The sequence below is a fragment of the Epinephelus moara genome, chromosome 20 (genome assembly GCF_006386435.1).
Source record: "Epinephelus moara isolate mb chromosome 20, YSFRI_EMoa_1.0, whole genome shotgun sequence".
In the NCBI taxonomy this organism is placed as follows: Eukaryota; Metazoa; Chordata; class Actinopteri; order Perciformes; family Serranidae; genus Epinephelus; species Epinephelus moara.
This window is the reverse complement of record NC_065525.1, coordinates 40,187,226-40,211,074: the sequence shown is the minus strand read 5'-3', so window position 1 is coordinate 40,211,074 and position 23,849 is coordinate 40,187,226. Positions and strand designations below refer to the sequence as shown.

General features: G+C 42.0%; 1 protein-coding gene across 1 annotated transcript in view; it reads right to left on the bottom strand.

Annotated features, from left to right (window-relative positions):
* LOC126408332 (copine-8-like) overlaps positions 1-23,849 on the bottom strand; it is a 96,353-nt gene that overhangs the window by 19,976 nt on the left and 52,528 nt on the right. Inside the window, exons 6-11 of the mRNA XM_050073833.1 lie at positions 19,247-19,323; positions 13,049-13,112; positions 9,843-9,946; positions 7,385-7,489; positions 5,414-5,455; positions 4,427-4,502 (exon numbers count right to left, since the gene is read on the bottom strand). Of these exons, the coding sequence (XP_049929790.1) occupies positions 4,427-4,502; positions 5,414-5,455; positions 7,385-7,489; positions 9,843-9,946; positions 13,049-13,112; positions 19,247-19,323 (468 nt within the window). The remainder of the gene's footprint in view (positions 1-4,426; positions 4,503-5,413; positions 5,456-7,384; positions 7,490-9,842; positions 9,947-13,048; positions 13,113-19,246; positions 19,324-23,849) is intronic.

The following is a 23,849-nucleotide window of genomic DNA, read 5'->3' as shown; positions in this document are numbered from 1 at the left end:
ACTAACTTTGCACTTGAAGGTTGCCCGTTCACTTACGCTTTAACAGGTCTGACGCTACTATGCGCCCTGGCTGTATCTAGGCTAACGGCTAACATGCTAACTATTATTTTTATGTCACTAGTCACTTGAAACAAATTTAGGACGATAGGAGACAGGTTGAAATAAACTGAAATTTCCCTTTAAGAATAAAGAAAATAAGAGTTTAAACAGAAGGAGTTAGTCTGGAGAAAATCCAGAGCAGGTTTTAAAAGGCAGAGACAGCATGAGTGTGACGAGATGATGTCACATGTTACATCACATGTGTGCAAAGAGAACGCCGTGCTTTTCCTGCCTCTGTAGTGATTCAGGTTGTGCTTCGTAAGCACCTCTCCTGACTCCTGACCTTCACTGATTTATGGTTTGTTCACACACAGCTGGTGTAGAAATTAATGGAGCAGGTCAGTGAACTGCACTGAGAATAAAGAAGGTGAAAGAGAAGTCGGTCTGTTTAGGCACTGGTGCTCGAGTGTTTCCACCGGGGCGGGGCGTCCAAACTTTCTGACTGGGGCCACATTAGATATAAATACCTGGGGCCAGCTGCTTCTTGCTTCACAGGGGTTGTTAAAGAAACACATACAAATGAGACAAAGCAGCTGTTTCATCTTTCAGTGCAAAACTATTTCACATTTCACCTGAAAGCAGCAGCCCTCACTGTCAACCTTATACTTTTTTTTGCTTTGGACATGTCTGCGACGATATAGGAAATATCACCTGTTACATAACCATTCATGTGTTTGTTTACTGTCTGTTAATGCAAACACATTAGTTCCCCCCAGCACAGATCCTACTTGGTGCATGTTTGCAAACTGTTACTTGACTTGACGGTCCTGCAACTGAAAGGTGAACGGAAAAAATGCAAAGAGATCCTACTTGGTTACTTCACTTGTATTCATAATATTGTTTACATGTAACGTGTGTGTCTGCTGTTTGTCAATAAAACTTGACTTTATAAATGGACGTTGTGTCTGTAGCTCAGACTGTAAAACTCAGTGATTTGGGGTGTTGCACTGTTGACCCTCCAGAGGTCAGAGCACAGTTACAGACAGACGTCCCCCAGAATGCAGTGTGTTCATGTGTTGAGTCAGATGTCATCCAATTACATTCTTAAAGACGACCAGCGGTAAAGAAACATGGCGATATCTTTGGTCGTGGCTCTAAAACAGTGGCCCTACGTCACACAGTCAGAGAGGTTTAAGGGTGGCTGTTGTCGCAGTTTGTGATCAAAGACAGCCTGGGATAAAATTCTGACTGTGTGATGCTGTAACCAACTACGTCTACTAATGAACCAATAGAAATGAGGCACTGATCAGTGTGACAATGCTAAATGCTAGTAAATGCTAATAGATACACTTAGAGCTCTTGTTCCCCGGCCACGGCCACGTCTACGTTCTCCTCTTCTTCTTCAGACATTTTTCGACACATAAATGCCGCTATAGCGACAGCTCCATTCATGTTTGTTTTCATTTTTCTCTGACCACTACAGGGCGTAGATGGATGATGCACGCTGATGACGTTTTGTTCTTGCGTACTGACGGCAATGGACATACATCGTAGCCTGTGATTCAGTAGGTGCTGTCATCGTACAGTCTGCAGACATCAAACTTGATGCCAAGTTTATTAGATCCATGTGGCACAGTGTCGCTGCACTAAACTTATCAGACTAATAAAATCTCACAGTCTGTAGGAGGATAAAGGGAAAATTCAATGTTTGAATTGTGGGAGAAAATCTTAAAAGTTGCATAAAAGGCTGCCTGCCTCTGTTGTTAGATAAGATCCTGTACTCCTTAAGTTAGCCAGGTTGAATTTGACATTACTGACCACCTTTATAAAGCTCTTTACACGACAGATTCAAATCTAAAGTGATCCTGAGGTCATGGTGAATTACAAACAGCTCTCAGATTGGATAAACGCTGCTGACCGTGAGGAAGACTCTGGAAGACGTTGGCAGTGCTCAGACTGTAAATATATTTTAAATCAAGTAAAGTATTTTGTCCCCAACCGTACTGTACATGTGTCTACATTTGAAATGAGTAGTTCAAGGTGACGTGATGAACTGTAAACTAACGGGGAGATTCCTACAATCAGTAGTCAGTCGGTTCATGGTCAAACTCTGATGTATGTATTTGTCCAGTTTTAGTGAAGATACATGATGTGTCTCTGGACACGAGACGAGAGGAGCAGAGAGAAAAGGAACTGTACGTTCACATTAATGTGAAGAATAGATTTTTACTGATGCCACCTCCGTCATGTTCTCAATCTTTGGGGGTTTTGTTTCTGACGTTGATCCTGAGCTCATGTATGCACGCTGCACTGTGTGGGCAGCTCGATGCCAAAAGTTCAAAACTTTGAACACAAGCTGCTCTGACCTTTGTGAGCTCAGCCCGCTGCTGTACGGAGCGCTGAGCTGTAATTAAAGATGGAGGAGGAATTAATAATTTGTGGGGCTTTTTATCTTCCACAACTACATGTTAACAAATGTTCATACATGGAAACAAAACCTAACAACAAAAGGTGCTTTTATTCTTGTTTTCCAGCCAGATCTCTTTCTCTTCTATCTGTACATCGAGAGCAACAAAAGAAACACAGCTCTTTTCATTAAAGATGAATACTGGGTGAAGGTAAATTCTATTGTTCTCCTGATGTGTTCAAATGTAATCTTATACATTACATCGTTTTTGGCTGTTTGAAGGACAAATTTGTTGACATTTCTACAGCAATATAAAACAGATATTAGAAAGTGAATTATGATATATTTCATACAGTAAAAAGCCTTTGTGAAGAAGTTGTGTTTTTTATATGAAGGTTTTTATCAAAGGTTGTTTCATTTTAATGGGCAGAATTTCCAAACTTTTCAAGGATCCATGATAAAGATTTTTTTTTCTTGCCCCATTTGCCTGGCCATTTTCAAACACATCAGATTTAAACTGTTCAAGCACTGTTCAAGCATAAACCATCACAAATGCCTAAATCTTCCTTGTCACGCCTGCAGCTTGTCCAGAATGCTGCTGCAAGACTGATAACTGGCACAAGGAAAAGAGACAGCATAACGCCTGTGCTGGCATCCCTGCACTGGTTACCAGTCAATTACAGGATTGAATTCAAGGTTTTATTGTTTGTTTTTAAAGCTGTTAGTGGCCTGGCTCCCCAATATATTTCTGAGCTCTTATGTCCCCTTTTAGATTCCAGAGCACTCAGATCTTCAAACCAGCAGCTTCTGGCTGTGCCTCGATCGAGGCTAAAGGGCAAAGGGGATCATGTGTTCGCTGTGGCTGCACCCAAACTTTGGAACAGTCTACCTCTCTCCATTAAGGATTCCCCATCTGTGGACACTTTTAAGGCTAGACTTAAGACCCACTTTTACTCTAAAGCTTTTGAGCGCTCCTGAACTCTTATCCCCCTTTTTTAGTCTTTTGTATTTCCACCCTCCAATTTGTTCCTCTACTTTTGGACTTGTGTACACGGGACTATACATTACATTACTACGTATCTTGATGTCTGCACTTTGTTATTTTGTGATTTTACCTTTATTGTACAGCACTTTGGTCAACCTAGGTTGTTTTTAAATGTGCTTTATAAATAAATTTGATTTGATTTGATTTGATGATAAATTCAGCTCACGGGCAAACAGGAACGGAGAGCTGAACCCAGGGTGGAAATGACGAAACATACATGATGGTAAACAAAATGGCACAAGGCCACCTGGAGAAAAAGCACTGTGCCCAGCATAACTTTTCAGAGCGCTGTGCCTTTTTTGTGCATACCAAGCACTTCAAGTTGAAAATCTCTGAACTTTTCAGAAAGGTGCCAGTGACATCACTGCGGCTTCTTTAGCTCAGCTACTGTCACAGCGAGGACAGAGAAGCTCATGTCTTGGAGCAGAGCGGCCGGCGGACTCTCGATGTTCCTGCTGAGTGTTGGAATTTTATCACCGTTAGCTTTGTAACCTTGAAGTTAAGTGTGTCAGCTCTCTGTTAATGAAGCTTTATGTTAGCTACCTGGCTAATGTTAGTGTCAAGATATTGTTGTCATAGAAACAAAACCCAAGCCCAGCACGTCATTACAAAAAGCACGGTCAGCACTTTCTTAATGTAGCGCTGTGATGAGGCGCTCCCCAACATCCTGCTGCCAGTTCCTGATTTATAATGAAGATTTCTTTGTTTCCATGGCACAAAAGGGGTAATAAACAACAAAAACAAAATACACAACAACAGCGAAAAAACATCAGTATCTGTTGTTCACCAAATTGTTATGTTAAACATATCGGCCCAGGATCAGTGCGTCCCTGGGTCAGAGGTTATGATCTGAAGTACGGACTACAGGACAATGAAGTTACAAGTGTGTGTGTGTGTGTGTGTGTGTGTGTGTGTGTGTGTGTGTGAACCATCACCTCATAGATGTGGAACTGTGACTGGCTCCTGCACATTTCTCTGTAGCTGGTGCTGAAGTCGCCGATAAAGTCGTGGCTGTAAAATAACGAACACACAGTCATGTTCGGCGTCACAGTGAGAAACTCTGCAGTGAGTAAAAGAGCAAAGCCCATAATAACAAGAATCAAACATCCCATAATAATAGTTAAAATGTTTCCATTCCTTTGTAGTGTATTCACATTGTTAAAGCACAGCACAAATCAGGAGTATCACTAACAAGCTTCCTGGTTACCGGAGGCATGGGCGTAGCAACCAATTTCATAATTTCATGGAGATAATTAGCGCTGTTGGAATCAGAGTCAGAGATTTGTGGGTGCTCGGGGCAAAACGCACTTGAAATGTCAGAAATGGCCTGTGAAACTAACAATGAAGGGGTGAATACTGCTCCTGAATACTAGGAATTCACCTGCTTTAAATATAAACATGGTCTTTATTCCCCGACCGACTCGATGGAGTTATGGAATTCTCTGTCAGGAGAACGTTCAGGCTGTATTAACAGTTGCTGCAGGTTTTAAGCAGCAGCAGTTTTTATCACTTCATATTTTCTACAGTATTTAAAGTGGAAAACAAGAGGGATTATAAGGACAGCGTGATCTGTGACTTTAATCCCAAATGTCCGTCCCTACTCTGCATACATGCTCTCATATTTTCAGGCCAGTTATTTTATTTTTTAGGAACGTACAATCTCAGTGTCATCAGGTGTAAATCTTTATATCTCATTATGGCATGTAGGATTAATAAACAAAGAAATAACAGAATCACTACGATGTCTATAAGTCAGAGGTAATTACAGCAGTGACTCGGCCCCGGGGCCTCGTGTCTAACGTATACAGTGTTTATTTCACAGCAGGATGTCAGTGGGCTGCTAACACTGTACTGATGGATGGAGCATCATCACATCATCGCCTCAGTTTAACAGGACAAAAGGAAGAGAGTTGTTCCCTCACCCTCCATCTCGGTCCCAGTCGTACACCTCCACCTTAATGCTCCTGCAGGGGAAGAGAACACGAAGGAAAATCCCATTAAAAAACCAATTAGCACGCTGATTTACGTCCTCCTGCTTAAAACTCTGGGAACTGGTCCGTGGAAGGCCCGCGGTCCTCCAGTGAGAGGATGAGCCGACGTAACACAGACAGGAGGGTTTTTATCAGTATACCCTGGTGTCACCCCGGCAAATAAGAAAAGAATTAGAAAAAGATTAAAATATATAAGAATTAGGAAGCACTCAGACAGCACACAGCACCACTGAGGCTGCCTTGTGTTCAAAGTGACTGATGGTTTTTATGGGAAATATTTCTGTTTCTGTCATTGGAGAGCTCAGAACTTGTTTCATCAATGCCTTGACTGTGTTAAAAATAATGTGCCTGGTCAACAGCAGGATTCAGGAGCAGCAGCTGTGTTACCTCTAAATACGTGCACAACCCACTCTTCCTGTTCTGCTCTTCTATTCTCCGCCCTCCCTCCCCTCCTGCCTATCTTTCCCTCTTCTCTACGTTGGGTCCTGATGGGTTTGTCGTGGCTGGGTGCTGCGGTGGATCCCTTTCAAAGTTTCCCCACATGGTGGATGAGCTACAAGCAGACCGAGCTTCGCACATCTGTCATGTTTTTTCTTCAGGGTGTTGAAGGTGTGGTCTTTGTCAGTGAATTGAAGGTACACTATGCAGGATTTTCCTAAAAACAACGTAGAGGGTTTGTTCAGGATTTTTGAGGTGGGGCTGTATGAGGTTCTCCAATTAGACTAGAGTCCAATTAGACTGACAGACTTTAGGTGGGCCTCTTTTAAGGTGGCTAAAATCCGTTTTGTTATCAACCTCCGCCCACAGTGATGTAATGCTGAGCTTCTCTGGAGGGACGCCTGTCTGCTGAAGGTAACACACTGACTGTAGATAAGTACCTCAAAAATCTCAAACTAACCCTTTAAACAAAACTAATCCCTCTCCATCATCACTTCTGACCTACTCTCAGTGTGTGGTGGTGTAATTATCTGCAGGAGCTCCACCCTCTGCCTGGAGTTTATTTCCTTCTTGCTCTGCTGTGTTCGGGACGTTCCTGGTCACATCACACAGGTGAGGTCAGGACTTTATAAAAAGGAAGCAACCAGTTGCCAGACTGTAATGAGTAGTGATTCAGTATCAGTGTTCAAATGCACTTAAGGAAAGTGTTAAGAGAACATTTATAATACCGTATTTTTAAGTATATTCAGTTGCCAGTTTATTAGGTACACCTAGCTAAAACAAATGCAGTCTTAAGGCCCAGACACACCAAACTGACTAGCGACTGAGAGAACTAGTGGCAACGAAAGCTGACTCCTGCGTTGCCTCACATCACGTGTCTTAACTAAAAAGTTGCACCTGAACACACCACAGAGCCTTCAACTGACAGCCAACCAGCACGTCAGCTCTGTGTCGTCACTGCATGTGCAGATAAACAGTGTTTGGCTTCTTCCTGTGCCGATAGCCCCCAGAGCTCCCCACTCATCTGCTGGCAAAAGTCCGTCGGGTGACAGGAAGCGTGTCATTGATGACTGTTCAACTGCCCACGCTGCAATGACACAGAGCTGGTTGAAAATTGGCACAGTCTCCCTAATAAGGTGTCAGTAGTTATTTATATAAAATGTAGAAATGTTGGATGGTTAAACACTGTCACAGGCAGCTGCAGGTCTTCTTTGCTCCGTACTGTATCCGTTATCTAACAGGTGTTGAGTCTGGTATGTGCCAGCAAAGCTGCCACGAGACACAGAGACAAATCTTAGTGATTACGTCATTAAAGACCCAGAGAAATTAAAGAGAAGTTTTCCAGGTATGTGTCCAATATATGTCAATTGTTTCTACACCAAAACTGCTCAGTTTTTTCATTTATTACATCAGTATAAGTTTAAAGATGGTCAGTGAAATGTTTGTGTTTGTTTCCTTGTGTACCTGTCGTAATCTCCGTTACACAGCGCCCTGACGGGAATCTTAAAAGCCTGCCACACCGGGTCCAGAGTGTTCTTCACCACCTCTGTTTTGTGGCAGATGGTATACCTGAGAGTGAGACACACAAAAATATTAACAATGACAAGTTTACCTTTAAGACTGAAATCACATTTAGTCATCCATTTCCTGTTGTCAAAAAATGATCTCTGATTTTAAATGTGTTTTGTTAACAGTAGTGACTGGCTGGTTTCCATCTGCACAGACAGATACCAGAACAGATACCAGAACAACAGATACCAGAACAACAGATACCAGAACGACAGATACCAGAACAACAGGTACCAGAACGACAGGTACCAGAACAACAGATACCAGAACGACAGATACCAGAATAACAGGTACCAGAACAACAGATACCAGAACGACAGATACCAGAACGACAGGTACCAGAACAACAGGTACCAGAACGACAGATATCAGAACGACAGATACCAGAACAACAGGTACAGAACAACAGATACCAGAACAACAGGTACCAGAACGACAGGTACCAGAACGACAGATACCAGAACGACAGATACCAGAGCAACAGGTACCAGAACAACAGGTACCAGAACGACAGGTACCAGAACGACAGATACCAGAACGACAGATACCAGAGCAACAGGTACCAGAACAACAGATACCAGAACAACAGGTACAGAACAACAGATACCAGAACAACAGATACCAGAACAACAGGTACAGAACAACAGATACCAGAACAACAGATACCAGAACGACAGGTACCAGAACAACAGATACCAGAACAACAGATACCAGAACGACAGGTACCAGAACGACAGATACCAGAACAACAGGTACCAGAACAACAGATACCAGAACGACAGGTACCAGAACAACAGATACCAGAACGACAGGTACCAGAACGACAGGTACCAGAACAACAGGTACCAGAACAACAGATACCAGAACGACAGGTACCAGAACGAGAGGTACCAGAACGACAGATACCAGAACAACAGGTACAGAACGACAGGTACCAGAATGACAGATACCAGAACGAGAAGTACCAGAACATGACATGTTGCTGATCAAAAATTAAGATTTGTTTTACTATTTTTGTTTTATTTATTGATATTATTTTGATTACAACTGATTAGTGTTTGTCGTGTTCCGACAGTAAATAACAGTTTAAACCATTTAACCTTCTGGTTTCTTCAACTTTCACTCAGGAGCAAAAATCAGCCTTTAAACTTGAAAATTTTTTTTTTTTTGCTTTTTAAGGTAATCGATATCGACTGATATGACAACTTTCATCTTGATAACATCTTTGACCACATCGTCCAGCCCTGATACAGACATACTTTGTAAAAGAATCCACTGTAACAGTACAACTTCAAAATGTTTAGATCACATGAAAAATCAAACTTCCAAGTCTGGATTTTTGAAAGATGACAAAAAAACAACGATGTGTTTACTTAATGTTTTCCATATGAAATGTTATTCTTAGACTGTACATGTGTGCACATCTTTGCAATTCAACTTATGAGTTCGGAGAAACCAAAATACTTGGTTGTGCTCCTTGTAGTTTCTGAGTCACTTTCTCATCATACTGTATTCAGTCTTTGGGGACGTGGGACAGTTTGTTCCTAAAATATAATGACATACACAGTAAACTGTGGTCCCATGTGCCCAAACTCTTAATACAGTATGATAACGGAAAGTCACTTTCCAGCCAAACAGTTGACTGATTTTGGAAATTCCTTCTTATCTATTTCTTTAAGTCAGGCCCGGAGGAAACTTCCTTCAAAGGGAAATATAAAATCTTAAGATGCAGGCACTGATGGGTTAAGGGGAGTGTAACTCTAACAGTATTTGATAAAGCCTGATGTTTGGCTGAAATATCAGCTTTCTGTTCTTTTTGATGTGGCACCTAGTCGGGCTCTTTGTGAGCGCGGCGTGCTGCTGTTCTACCCTGCGGCTGAACATTTAGGCTGCATCAGTAAATACCCAGCTGCACAACAAGAGAATGTGTGTCTTCACTAAGACGCTGAAGTCGACTTGAATAAAAGCATCTGCGGGGCAAAAAAAGTGCGACCTCCACACACATTTTTCACTTAACTCCATCTTATCCATCCTTTCTCCCTTTATGTTCCTCTTGTCAACTCTGTCCTATTATCTCTGCTCATCCCTCCTTCTGCTGCTTTCTCCTGTTAACGTCTGGACGGCAGAAGTCACATATACAGCGACTAGAGTTACGTAACATCACAGAGGCGGTTCAGACCTTATATCCTCTGTATGGGAGCTTTTTGGAGCATGAAAAATGTCTATATGCATTTCAGGCGTCTTTACGTGCTGTATATGTGTTTCTTTTTTTCTTTGTGAGACAGCTGCTTTTGTTAATTCAGCAAAGTGACATCCACAAATACCACGAGGAGGAAGCTGCCCGTCAACTTACGATCCGTCTTCGTTGCTGCGGTAGAAGACGAGAAAAGGATCCGATTTTCCGAAGAAGTCCTTCTTATCCAGCTTGTTCCCACAAAACTGAAGCATCACTGACTCCTGAAACAGAAGGAAGGAAGTACATGTAAAATATAACAATACCAACGTTCAGGCCATATAAAGTGACACATGTGGCTGCATTCACGACAGATAATATTAGATACTGTTGTTTATTGATTCATTCTGTTATAGATTTATTTTGGAGAATAATTCTGATTTTTAAAAGTCGATTCAATCTTTCTGATCTTATCACTCTAATGTAGGACTGGTACAGTCATTCGTTATCACTTCTGCATCAATTAAAATGACTGCGCACATTATATTTGTACAATTTTTTGACATTTTCTTCCACTGAGTCCTGGGACCTGATATTAAAATTCAATCTTCACCTGCTCCCAGAACAGGGAATATTAAATGGAGATTATGAGGCTTAATTACACCCTCCAACACTCTGATATTATTACCATGATATCCTCCTAAATCTGTAATTAATGATCTATTTTTCAACAGTGCTGTAAGTTATTTGGTACGATGACTTTCCCCTTTTGTTCCACTTCTTAATGAAGTAATTTCCTTTGTTTCCCTGGATGACTGGGAGACGAACATAATTACAGTTTTCTAACAGCTGCATCGATTCTGGCACATTGTGTATTGACAGAAAAGAAACTGGAGTTCTCCTGAGATGTTTCTGTGCACAGTGTGGGCTCAGAGCTCTTCATCTTTGATTTGAAGGAAAGTCATTCTTTGACCTAACAGAAAAGAATCTGCTCTCAAGCGTCACTGGAAACATCTTGTTGTGAAGTGATTCATATACGGCTGGCAAAGACACCATCAAACGACAAAATGGGCCCAGAACGGCAAAGGTACCTTTCCAGAAATGTCCAAACGTTTGAAGTGATTTTGTTTCCCTTTGATGGAAAGAAAAATTCAAATAGACAAAGTCTCACAGTCCCGCTCGGTGTCAAAGAGTCTGCTGCATCTTCAACTGAAACCAGTCCTCTGTGGGGTTTTAACTGGATTTTTTTTTTTTCAACAGAAATAAAGACTCAAACCTCCTCTGTCCAAAATTTAAAATAAATCTGTTGAAGGGAACAGTACTTGTTTGAGTAAAGCAAAGTATCTGTTCTATTGTATTGGACTGTTGTGGTAAAGAAGGAGGTGAGCTGGAAGGCAAAACTCTGGATTTGGATCACCTACGGTTATGAGTTTTGGGTCGTGACTGAATGAGTGAGATCACAAATCAAAGCGACTGAAAAAAGTTTCCTTTGTAGACTTGCTGGGCTCAGCCTAAAGCCCAGTTCAGATCAAAGATTCACACCGAGACGAGTTGAAACATTGTCAACGCTCTGTTCTACAATGTTCTAAAAAAGCTGCTGGTTCACAGGAAGTGACCTCACGATGAGACGGTGTATCATCTCTAGTCAACAACTCTCTGTACTTCTGATCTGTAACACTGACAGGAAGTGACCACGATGAGACAGTGTATCATCTCTAGTCAACAACTCTCTGTACTTTTGATCTGTAACGTTGACAGGAAGTGACCACCATGAGACGGTGTATCATCTCTAGTCAACAACTCTCTGTACTTCCGTTCTGATTTGCAGCTTTTCAGACTTATTTTGTGGCTGAATATAATTTGTAGCTTCTTAAAATCTGAATGAGGATAGTGATAGTGAGATACTGGCTACAGTGATGAAACAAAACCAGCATCAGATGGACTGCATTCATAATCAATATGCCACAATAATATAAATAACCAGCGCCAATTCATCAGTCAATGAGACTGTGTGTGTGTGTGGGCAGGGCATAAGCACATACAGCCAGCAGCAGCAGCGACCCACCGTCTGACACCGGCACACCGTGAGGACAGAAACAGAGGGCTGGGTGGGGATGGAGCACCTGCTGCAGCAAGCCAACACCCGTCTGCCGTCATTTCGACTTGACCAGCAGACTTCACTACAAGCTGATTGGCTAATGAAACAGGTGACGTGCTTTAAAACCAGCCACCGAGTTGCAGGTGACAAAATCAGCCAGCTTGAGTTGAGCTCAGACCGGCCAGTTCACACCGCTGCTACTTTTCTCCGCAACGTTCTAAAACGGTTTCATCTCGTTGTGAATCTTTGATCTGAACTGGACTTTAGAGATCAGCTGAGAAGCTCAGACATCCGGAGGGAGTTCGCAGTTGAGCTGCTGCTCCTTCATGTTGAGGTGGTTCAATATCTGATCAGGATCCTCGTGGGCATCTCCTGGAGGTTTTCCAGACACATCCAACTGGTAGGAGGCCCCGGGGCAGATCCAGAACACACTGAAGGACTGGAAACACCTTGGGAACCTCAAGGAGGAGGTGGAGTGCGACGTCTGGTATGGATGTATGGATGTATGGATGGATGGATCTGTGATGGCGTATGATGCTTCCTCTTCTTTGCAGCAGTACAGTGGTATTTTTAGAAACTACACTTTTAGATAATGTGCTTAGTTCTCTGATTAAAGTCAAATTTCTGGTGTTATAGCAACGCCGGTGTCTCACAAATAATGTCTTTAGTGCTTTCCTAAAGTGATACAGTGTTCAACTGCACTGAAGGAAAGTGTTTAGAGAACAGTGATAAGACTGCATAAGTGTGTACACTGTCAGTTTATTACATAGGTACACCTGGCTAAAATAAAGGCAACAATCCTGCAGTCAATCCTTCATGAAGGTTATCATGTTCAGAATATCCTGATTTAACTTTATGTCCATTAAAAGGATGTCGTTTGTGATGCTGTTAAATTATAGTGAGTTATATCGAGAGGTGTTTCTATTATTCTGTCCACCCTCTGTGATATAAATGGGATGAAGGTGGGACTTACTGCAGCCTGCTGTGTTAGACTGTATAAGTTCTAACCTAATAAGAGGGCACTTAAGTGTAAGTTCAGTTTGTATAAAACTGTTAATGCTTCCAGTATTTTCATGATATTTATGACCGAATCTCCTCATTAACACCCGACTGTGTCTCCTGGTCACTCGGAGTTATTCAGTTTAAGCTATGTGGAGCAGCAGATGGATCTAACGTGTCACTTTGGATGATGTAAAAACCAGAAAGTTGGTTTAATTAGAGGAAAGTACCTCAAAGTCTGAAAGTTTGACTTCAGATGAATCAACAGGGGAACAAAACAAACTCTTACCCTGCAGTTGCTCAGCTCTTCAGCTCTCACTATGATGGTGCCACATTTCTTCCCCGGGATACCACTGGAAAAACAGAGGGAGAAAAATATTCTCTTTACATCTGAGCAGCCGAAGGCCTCAAACTGTGAGTTTATGACAGGTGGAACAATGGTCTGAAAAACCACTGAGTCACTGGGAAGAACTGTCTGAGTGGTGCAAGATATAATAGATATAATATATAGATTTAAACTTTATCCCATTATAGTTCATTTTTATGTTTTTTCCATCAGGTTTTATAAAAAAAAACAAAAGCAGTCTTTTTTTATCTCCTGCTAAAAAACAAGCCAAATCTTTCCATATAGTTATTTACACTTTATAACCCTGTTAGGTGAGACACACTTCAAGGAAACATAAATTTGCATTGTCCCTTCATTTTAGATTTAGTCTTGAGATGAAAATGCTGATTAGTTTTAGTCACATTTTAGTCATTTTGGTCCTTCATAGTTTTCTCGGTGGGTGTTGTTCCTCCATCTGTGTTGTCCCTTATCACCGATTCTGTATGTGACATTCATGGACAGGATCTCAACCCTCAGCTCGGAGGAGGATGGGGTCCAGTTAGGTGACCTCAGAATTGCATCTCTGCCGTTTGCAGATGCTGTGGTTCTGTTGGCTTCAGCACACCGTGACCTTCAGCATGACCTGGGGCGGTTTGCAGCCGAGTGTGAAGCGGTCAGGATGAGTCAGCACCTCCCAATCTGAGGTCATGGTTCTCCGACAGAGAAAAGATTGTTCCCTCTGGGTTGGGAGAGAGTTACTGCCCCAAGAGAAGGAGTTTATGTGTCTTGGGTTCTTGTTCACGAGTGAGGGTAAATGGAGCATGAGATGGATCAGCTGTTTGGCACGGTATCAACACGCCAGACTGTTGTGGTGAAGAGGGAGCTGAGCTGGAGGGCAAAGCTTCCATTTCCTGGTCCACCTCCGTCCCAACCCTCACCTACGGTCATGAGCTCTGGGTAGTGACTGAAAGAATGAGATCACAGATACAAGCTGCGGAAATGAGTCTCCTCTGTAGGGTGTCTGGGCCCAGCCTAAGAGATAGGGGGAGGAGTCAGACATCTGGAGGGAGCTCGGAGTAGAGCCGCTGCTCCTTCATGTTGAGGTGGTTCAACATCTGATCAGGATCACAGCCCAACTAACTGGTATCATCCATCCAGCAGCTTTTGCATTTTGTCGTACTGAGATTGAGTCTGATGTTTTCAGATTCATACTAATAAATGTCTTTTTCTACATGTAGCATTCATCCTCCACACATCGCAGCTTCAGACAGACTGAAGTATTGATGTTGTTAATAATCAGGCTCTATAAGATAGAAGGTTATTCTGTGGTTAAAATGTCACTCAGAAAAACACACAATGTAAAATTCTTCCAGCTGCAGACGCCTGCAGACCTGGAATCTTTCCTCTTCTTCTCAGTCTCATTTGTTTGGCTGATTGTCTGAATAAATATTAATTTATGCTGAATGAAAGCCTTTAAAAAAATACTAACATCAACATAATATAAGCAGATCCAGTGACATTTCAGCTGCAGAGTTTGTTTACATCCTGAGCTGCTGGAGCGGAATAGCCAATAAAGCCGAGGGAGACTGACCACTAAAAATAGACTCATGAATGCCACAGACCGCGGGCCGGATTCACAACCAGGAAGTGGCAGAGATCATTTCATTTGGATAAGTATTGTCCAGCACAAGAAGAGACGTGGGGAAATGGACGGCAAATTGGAGCAAGGCTTTGATACTTCCTCCCCCCACCACCACCCCGTCACCTGAGACACACCGCCGTCCTTTGATGCACGGGGAGGCATTCAGTGAAATTAATTCACTGTACGAGCAGAGAGACAGCTCGGTGAGGGGCAGATAGAAACATGGCAGAGAGACGAGGGAACAAGAAGGAGAAGAGGAAGAACAGAGTCATAGAAAGATGGAGGAGTGGACGAGAGGCTGAAAACATCAGAGCATGTTTCCACTGAAATGAGACGTCAGACCAAGATCGATATCTTATATATTTCTAATAAAGCTGACATATTATATATTGATAAAGCAACATTTTAATAAATAACAAGCTTGCACTGTACTCAGGATTGAATTCAATAACAGACTTTTTTTTTTTACACGTGCATTTGTATTTGTATTTGAGTGTTGATATTCAGTATAACAGCACTGGGACTTTTAACTCTGTATGTATCACTCTGCTTTACAGCTGATCTGAGCCATTATATATTAATCATTAATTATCTGATATTAAAGGTCATCGTAACAAACTTTGCACCACAAAATGAAACATATTATCAAATCAATCAAATCTAATTTAATTGTAAAGCAGGTTTGGAATAACCAGAGTCAACCGAAGTGCTGTACCATAGAATAGAATAAGTAAAATAACAGAACATGGTAACAGCGAACGTCAGAGAAGTAAATATGCACAAATAAACAAGTGAAAAGGAAAATAAAGCTCAGAAAAGTGAAATCTGAAAATAAAATATAGATAAAACAAAAGCTGAAAGGATAAACTGTTCCAAAGTTTTGGGACGGCTACTGCAAATGCAATCGCCCTTCACCCTTAGCCTCGATTGCAGGACGGCCAGGAGCAGCTGGTCTGAGGACCTGAGAGATGTTGGGTTAGAAAGAGGGCAGAGGGGGTGTCGGTGGCTTAGTGGATAGAGCAGGTGCCACATGTACAAGGCTGTTGCCGCAGCGGCCCGGGTTTGAGTCCAGCCTGTGGCCCTTTGCTGCATGTCACCCTCCCACCCACGCTGTGAAATGAAGTTCATTTAGATCATAGTCAACTCGTGACATAATCTGACTATGAAGAGTAGATGTGTGTGTGTGCGTGTGTGTGTGTGCGTGCGTGCGTGTGTGCGCATGTGTGGAGCATATTGTCACATCAGTTGTTTCTGCTGCTCTTTGTTTTTGTGATCCGCCTCCACTCCACTGAGCACAAGTGTGACTTTGTCTGTGTGTTTCACACTTAAAGGCAGCAGACTGAACACACACACACACACACACACACACACACAAAGTTGTACAAACTTATAAACAAGTGTGTCAGAACAAGAAATTACTAAAAATATCTTCACGTATCTAAAATAAGAGAGGGGGATAAAAATAAAATGTAAGGACACACAGGCGCACACACACACACACACACACACACACACACAAGCACACACAGATCTGAGTGAATGACTGCAGGCTGAGGTGATTACATAACTCATGGACAGCAACACATTCTTACATCATATTTCTTGTGTGTCATTCTTCAGCAGGCCCATTCAGCTGCAACTGCTCATTGATTCTGCCACACACAAACACACAGACACACAGACACACAGAGACACACACACACACACACACACACACACACACACACACACATGCTGGACACCACTGGGGGACGAGGCGAGGGTCAGACGACCAATTTAAGTTTAAGGTTTAAGAACAGTGCAGCAGAGTAAATAGAAATTACGATGTCAGGCAGTACGGAGGAGACATGTTGATTTAGAACAGCCTCAATAGAAGCATCTATCTTGTCTACAGTAGTCGCCATTGTTGATCTTGCTCCTCATTGGTTGCAGCACACCATTTAACAACAGCACTGACAACAGCATTCCTGACTGTGACTCTGATTGGATCATTTTTTATTCTAATCAAGAAGCCAGACGAATCAGCTCGATGGAGCGGGAGAACTTAAAGGTCTGGACCCAGGCAAGTGAGCAGTTTCAGGTAGGAACTATTTTCTTTCTACCAAACAACACCCACCAACCGTATCACCGCGAGAAGGAGGCCTGCATCTACTGCTAGCTCACCTAGCATCACTGCACTAACTAACATTACAGCTCAGTCGAGGAATACGCCATTGATGTTTACATCTTGTCTTGTCACGAGCACGAGCCTCTTGTCCATGAGTACATGAACTGAAGAAAAAAAAGACACACTTGTTCTGCCTCAATCAAATATCAAAAACTACATTTTAGATGTTTTAAGACTTGTTAAGGATCTGCAGGTATCCTGACTTCATAGCTTTTAAGACTTATGGAAATACTATGGACAGCCCACACTGAAGCATCAAAACCTGCAGTTCCTCTAATGTCCACTTGAGACTGGCTCCAACAGTGAGTCAGTCCCCACAGACCCAGTTTACAGTCTGGTATAAAAAAGGAGGAAGTAGGTATACTCTCCTGTATATTCCTGTGGCTTTTTGGCTGATAGGTAGTTATACCCTCCACTTCACCACTGGTTAGCATGCTAACACATGAGGCTACGATCGTAAACATGGTAAATATTAAACCTGTTATATATTAAATAAATATAAAATATTAAACATCAGCATGTTAGCATGCTAACTTAGCATTTAGCTTAAAGTAGGTAATAGGCTACGGAGTGGTAACATCAGGGGCTGACGAAATGAAGCCAGCACAAAAGTACCAAAAACTGCAGTTCCTCTAATGTCCACTTGAGGCTGGCTCCAAGAGTGAGTCAGTCCTTACAGACCCCCATGTTAAACACAGATATAAACATGTTTACAGTCTGGTACAAAAAACAGTTTTGGTCTCTGTAGCTAATTTCAACATTCATGACAACTGTACAGGGGCTAAATCTTTATATGACTCATCCGTTTAGATTTTATTGAGGCTTACAGTTAAGTGCAACACACACGGCCGCCATACGCCGCGTGTCAACACACCCACCTCCATTATATTCTATGAACAAACCGACACTGGCACCGGCTGACGCGCCGCGCCACTCTGCTTCAGCCCACTGCTCTATTTCCAGCGCGGCCGGCGCTGCGAGAAAAGCCTTTCATGTACATCTCGGCCACCGTAGTATCAACTCCGGTTGCTTCAAATTTTTAATAAGACGTTTTTGATAAGAAACTCACCCGTGAAATCCAAGTTGTTGTTGCCTCAAAGTTTTTCCTCTTCCTCTTCCGTTACTAGCAGTTGGCAACTGTTGGCAACTAGTGTAGGTACAGCCACCTAGCGGGCTGATTAGCAGTGTGTGTTGGGGGGCAACACTTGACGGCCACAGCGCCACGCCGGCGGCAGTGTGTGTTGCACTTTACACATAATTAAGGGCGGGGCCTCTTTGAGCGACAGGCTCCTCGGCTTCTCAGTCAGCTCTACCCTCTCACCCAAATATAGTCACCTCTGGCTCCAAAACACCAAGATGGTGACGGCTGATAACCTGAACTCGAGGCTTTAAAATGGGAGTCCACAAACCGATGGGTGACGTTACAGTAGCTACGTCGATTATTTTATACAGTCTGTAGTCCATTCTGAGAAATCACTGATTTACTGATAACTGCTTTTCAGTCCAACTCTGAGCCAGAAGAGAAGTCTCAGTTTAATCTGTATTTGTGTAACATTAAAACCTTTGTTGTATTTCTGTGGGTAACTTCTTTCTATCTTCTGCCACATAGACTGCTTGGTTCTTTTTCTATTTATGTCAAACAAACTGATGTTTTAATTTTTGTCAGTATTAAATATTTAGTATTAGAGTGACTGGAAACAAGGAAAGAGTGAGAGGAAGACTTCCTGTGTCCCAGAGGATGTTTCTAAGTTTAGACCAACCACACAAAGAGCAGCAGAAGTCAAAGGTTTCATGTCGTGGCCACAGGTTGATTTTTGTTGTTGTAATAGAGAGCAAAAGTTAGACATTATTTCAGATGAAAATGTCTGTGATTATTTCTTCAGGGTTCAGCCGAGCCTTCAGTTCAGTTTAGACTTCTTCGGAAAGGAGCCGGAAGCTGGCCGCTGACATCTTCCCTTTGGGTAAACTGTCCCTTTTCACTACACACTGTTTCCCATCTCAGCATGTTTACAGTGTGTCATTAGGCCCGCTGCTGTTTAACTATTCATCTCATTTGGCTGATGGAGACAGTGTTCGCTTTCATCAACATCTTGCCTCATTTTCATGCCCCTGCATCGCTTCCCTTCAAACAGCGGCAAGTGATCCTAAAATAACATGTTGATTTTTAATTAATACCGCTGAACGGAACAGAGTTAAAAACCTGAACCTGAACACCTGATGCCAGTGGATCTCTGATTACAGTAATATAACTGAAAGTGAATGGACGAGATGCTCATGTTACGAGTGTGTAATTAACAAAGCAGAGAGTGTGTGTTTGTTTGTTGGTGCATGTTGTGAGCATGGTGCTGCGTACATCAAAGGTTTTTCCAGGCGGCTTCCCAGGGAGCCGACGATCTCACCCAGCGTACAGAACGCCTGGCCCAGGAAGTCCTGCAAAAACACGTACAAGTAAACACATGAAACAGAAATACAGAAACATGGAGAGGTGGCAGAGCAGAGAGAAACAGTCAGGAGGATGTGTTTGACATTTCTTTATTCAACATGTCAGGTTGTAGCATGACACAAAAAGAGCTTAACTTTCCCAATATGGAGACTCAGAGTGTTTCCTGTTAGATTCACTGATTAATAACTTGTGTAAATCATATGAAGGTTGTTGAAAGATGTGTTTATCTCAGTCACTGAATCAGTTACTTGATATGGATGAAAGTAGGCTGACGAGATAAATGTTTATCTGGGATAAACACTTATCTATCTTATTATTGGTTCTTGGTCTGAAGGTTTATGCACATGTTTTGTAACTCTGTTTTCTGACGCTTTCGTTAACACAAAGCTTCATATTGGTTTGTTTAGAGAATCTGTGTTTGCCGACAAAGGGGCTGATGATATATGGACTAAACCAAAACTACGTACTTTAACGATGATAAAAACTGAGTTGGGTTTAGTGAATTATGTTCAGTATAATGTGTCTTACTCTGTGTTCAGCTGAGATCTACTTTTCGAAGCAGTGATCTGTCAAATGTTCTCTCTCCTCCCCTCACAGTGTCTACATGTGGTTAAGTGTGATTGGATGTTGCAAGGCAGGTGGTGTTCGCTGATTGGACAATTAGCAGAGACTCCTGTCACCAGATTGGTCCAAGGCATGACAGAAGATTTTTAAACGCCAGCTGACAGATGCTCTTCCCTTCTTTCACCTCTGCCACTCCCACAGAAGCCGGTACTCTGAACTGTGAATGTGAATTTGTTTGAGTACCTGCAGGTCAAACTTCTGACTTTGTAAACTAGTGTGTGTGTGTGTGTGTGTGTGTGTGTGTGCTGATACCTTTGATATTTAGGAACGTTTTCTGATCAGTGTTTAGTAGGTGAGTATACTATTTAGAGTTATTAATTGGTTTTCTTGTATTCTTTTGTTCGAGCACTGTAAACAGAACTTTAAGCAGCTTTAGTCAGAGTGAGAATCCCTTCTTGTTTTGCACTGCCATGTTTTTTTCTCTCGTTGCGTACAGTAGGAGCTTAGGTTAGAAACCTGTCTTTTGTTTCTGTTAGGGAGGTTCAGGGTCTGTGAGTATATTTTGTTTGTTATTCGGGGCACTGCTCAATTCTGAAGCCAAATAAACTGCTTACTTTGTCGTCTGAAACTCTGTGTAACAGGCCTTCACTGGGAATGGGAAGAGTGGGGAGTCACAGCATGTTATGTCTCGGTTCCCCTGGACCGGGGACCTAACATTTGTTTATTAGGATATAAATAGATAGAATTTGAGGATATGCACAGAGACCAGTGGTGGATGAAGAACCTGAAAACCACACCTGAGTGAAGGAACAGATATTTGACCAGACAATGACTGGAAAAAGTTAAAGTCAGTTAATAATAGAATATAACTTAAACTATCTGATAGTTACTGTTCTTAAGTATCAAAAGTATTTTAAGCATGTTAAATGTAATCAAGTATTGGAAGTAAAACTAGTGAGTGAAACGCTGGTAATGAAGACAAGATTATAACTTAACTCTTAACATGTTCACTGCCTTAAAAATGGAGCGCACATCGCATTTGGAGGAAAAACGAGGTCCTCTTCACACCTTAAAGGATTTAAAGAAAACCTCTGATGGTCCAGGGCAGACACACTGCAGTCACCGTGCAGTTAGCTGTCACACATCGCTATCTTCTTTAATCATTACTCTCTACTCTCATTACCCTCTCTGCTGTGGGACGCCATTTTCTGCTTCCATCATGACGCCAGTCTCATTTTCGACTAGCATGTAGCATCTAATCTGACACGCAGCAGGAACCTTACTGGTAATCCAAAGTTCACTGTGGCTTTGACAGCACTAGTTTAGTTCAGACCGCTGATTCTCCAGACCATCTGATTTTATTTTGTAGTAATGGAATAACAAAAATGCTCAGGTGAAAGAAATACACAGAAGCTGGAGTAATGGGACAACCTGAAAACATAATGTCTCTGGTCGAGAGCATCGCTGGCGCAGAGGCATAAAAATAAATGAAAGAATTAATAAATGACCATGAAACTGTTGAAAATAATAATAATACATGTTTTAAACTGAGCTCAGTGCTTCCTGCTTTTTCTGACACAATAAAGGTTTATTCACAGAATATTTTATTTAATTCCAGCAGTTTTATTTTCCAAAGTCTGTTTTTACTGTACGTCACAACATAATTTTTCTCACTGAGTGTTTCACAGCTGAAATGATTAGTCAATTAATCAATTGGTCGATTGAACACTTAATCAGCAACTATTCTGACATGTTATTAATTATTTCAGTGACTATTCTTTGGTTCCAGGTCGTCAGATATGAAGATTTGTTTTATGTCTTTGTCATATATCAGACTGAACTCAATATTTGAGTGTTTTTGTCTGTTGGTCTGATAAAACAATCACCAGTCAGTCATCTGACAAATTATAATGGGCATTTTTCACAATTTAAAATATTGATTAATTGGAAATTTAATCCAATATTGAAAATAATTGTCAGTTGCAGCCTTCTGCTATTTTTCATCACTGTACCTTTGTCAATCAAGACAAACGAGACAGAGATAGTTATGTGATGTGACATCCATCACACAGACCAGCAGGGACACGTCAAGGAGGAGACAAAGCTGTTCAATTAAATAAATGAATGAAATTAAATTAAAAAGAATTATATTTATGCACACACTGTGAGCACTATAGAGGCATACAGAACACAAAATAAGGCTTTAAACAGCAGCATCTGATTTCATTTCCTTGGCTGAATTTAATGTTTGTCTTGTGACAAAGTGAATTAACGGATATATTTTATTTTGTTCTCTTCCTTGTGTACATGTTGCACATTGACAGCTGAGTCCGGCATGCAGAGGATCCCGTGTCCTTGTTGATCACTGTAGGGTGACCATGAGAGAGGACTCAGATTGAGGAAGAGGAGGAGGAGGAGCCTTTGGCCAGCAAGAAGAGCAAAGAGCAGAGCGAGGGGAGGGGGTCTAAAAGTCTGTATACAACAGGCAGGGAAGGATTGTTCATGCGTGGCTGCTGAGGCCTCCCTGACCAGATTGTGTGTGTGTGCACGTGTGTGTGAGTAAGCGTGCATGTATGTACATGTGTGTGTGTGTGTGTGTAAAAGTGCTTGGCAGATGAGCCGTGTCGAGTCCGGCGGGCAGAAAGCTGCTCCAAAGATCTTTGCCGGTGCTGAGCAAATTTCTCCCCCAGCCGAGGTTCAAACAAAAAGAGATGACAAAAACGCTCTGGCCTTTCCATAAGAAACATGCTGCGAGCTCGCCGCCGCCGTCCAGCGCCTCGTACGCCTCAGACATCTGAGGCCAGAGGCTGAGGCGCCTCAGATCTGCAGGCTCAGAGAGGGCAGGGAAGGATAAAGGTCAGGTAAGTAAAAAACGATCACAGCTGAATCCAACAAGTCCGACCCTCCTTCCTGACATCTCCTCTGCCCATCTAATAAAGCACATAAAGTTTAACTGCTGGATAAAAGCTAATGAGAGCGTCACCCAGTTTTAGGTTCTTCAATTGTAAAATACCAAAATGTGTTGGTGTACTGGTTTATTGTGGTGTGTGTAATTATGTCAAGTGTATTTCATTATATTTCCATATCTGTATTGTGATGTTATTTCATGACACTGACAGTTGTATATTTTAACATGCAAAGTGTGATTACATTAAAATTAAAAGCTGTGAACTTTCTGTGCAGCACATCAGTCTATTTCTTGGTATATTAACTATGTTAGAATTGCATCAACCAACTGAGCTAAGACGTCAAGTAATGTCCAGATAAGTGTTTTTGCAGAACATGGTGATGTCACGGGGAAGTTGACCTTTGATCTTTGGATATAAAATGTCCATCACTTCATTATTTCAATTTATTAAGACATTTGTGTGAATTTTTGTCATAATTAGTGTTTTAAATATAACTTTATGAAGAGATAAGACGGAGCCCTCTCCTCTCCTCTTATATACTTTACTCACAAGTGTGTGAATTGACCTGAATATGAAGCGTCTGTAGCACCAAATAATAACAGTTACAGCGCTAAGACGGGAAGAAAAAAAAATCACCAGCAGCGGTCATATTTCAGCAGCGGCGGTGCACCGCTGCTAGTTGCATATAGGGGAAACACTGCACGGCATGCTGTTTGCTCTCAGTGTCTGATAGCTGGCGGTCAAGCTAACACAGGCGTTAGGAGGGATCTGTTAGGTGCGATGAGTAAGGTAACACAAGAGGTTCCTAACAGGAAGTCTTTTTCANAACACTGCACGGCATGCTGTTTGCTCTCAGTGTCTGATAGCTGGCGGTCAAGCTAACACAAGCTAATCATTCAAATGCAGTTCAATTAGTAGTGTGTGTTGAAACCCTGGGTACGTCCCAAGTCTCTTATTTTATACTGCTAACTCCTAACTCCTTACTTGAACTGGAAGTCGTTCGAGCTCCGCCATCTTTAAGGCCGTCTCATGTCTCTTAT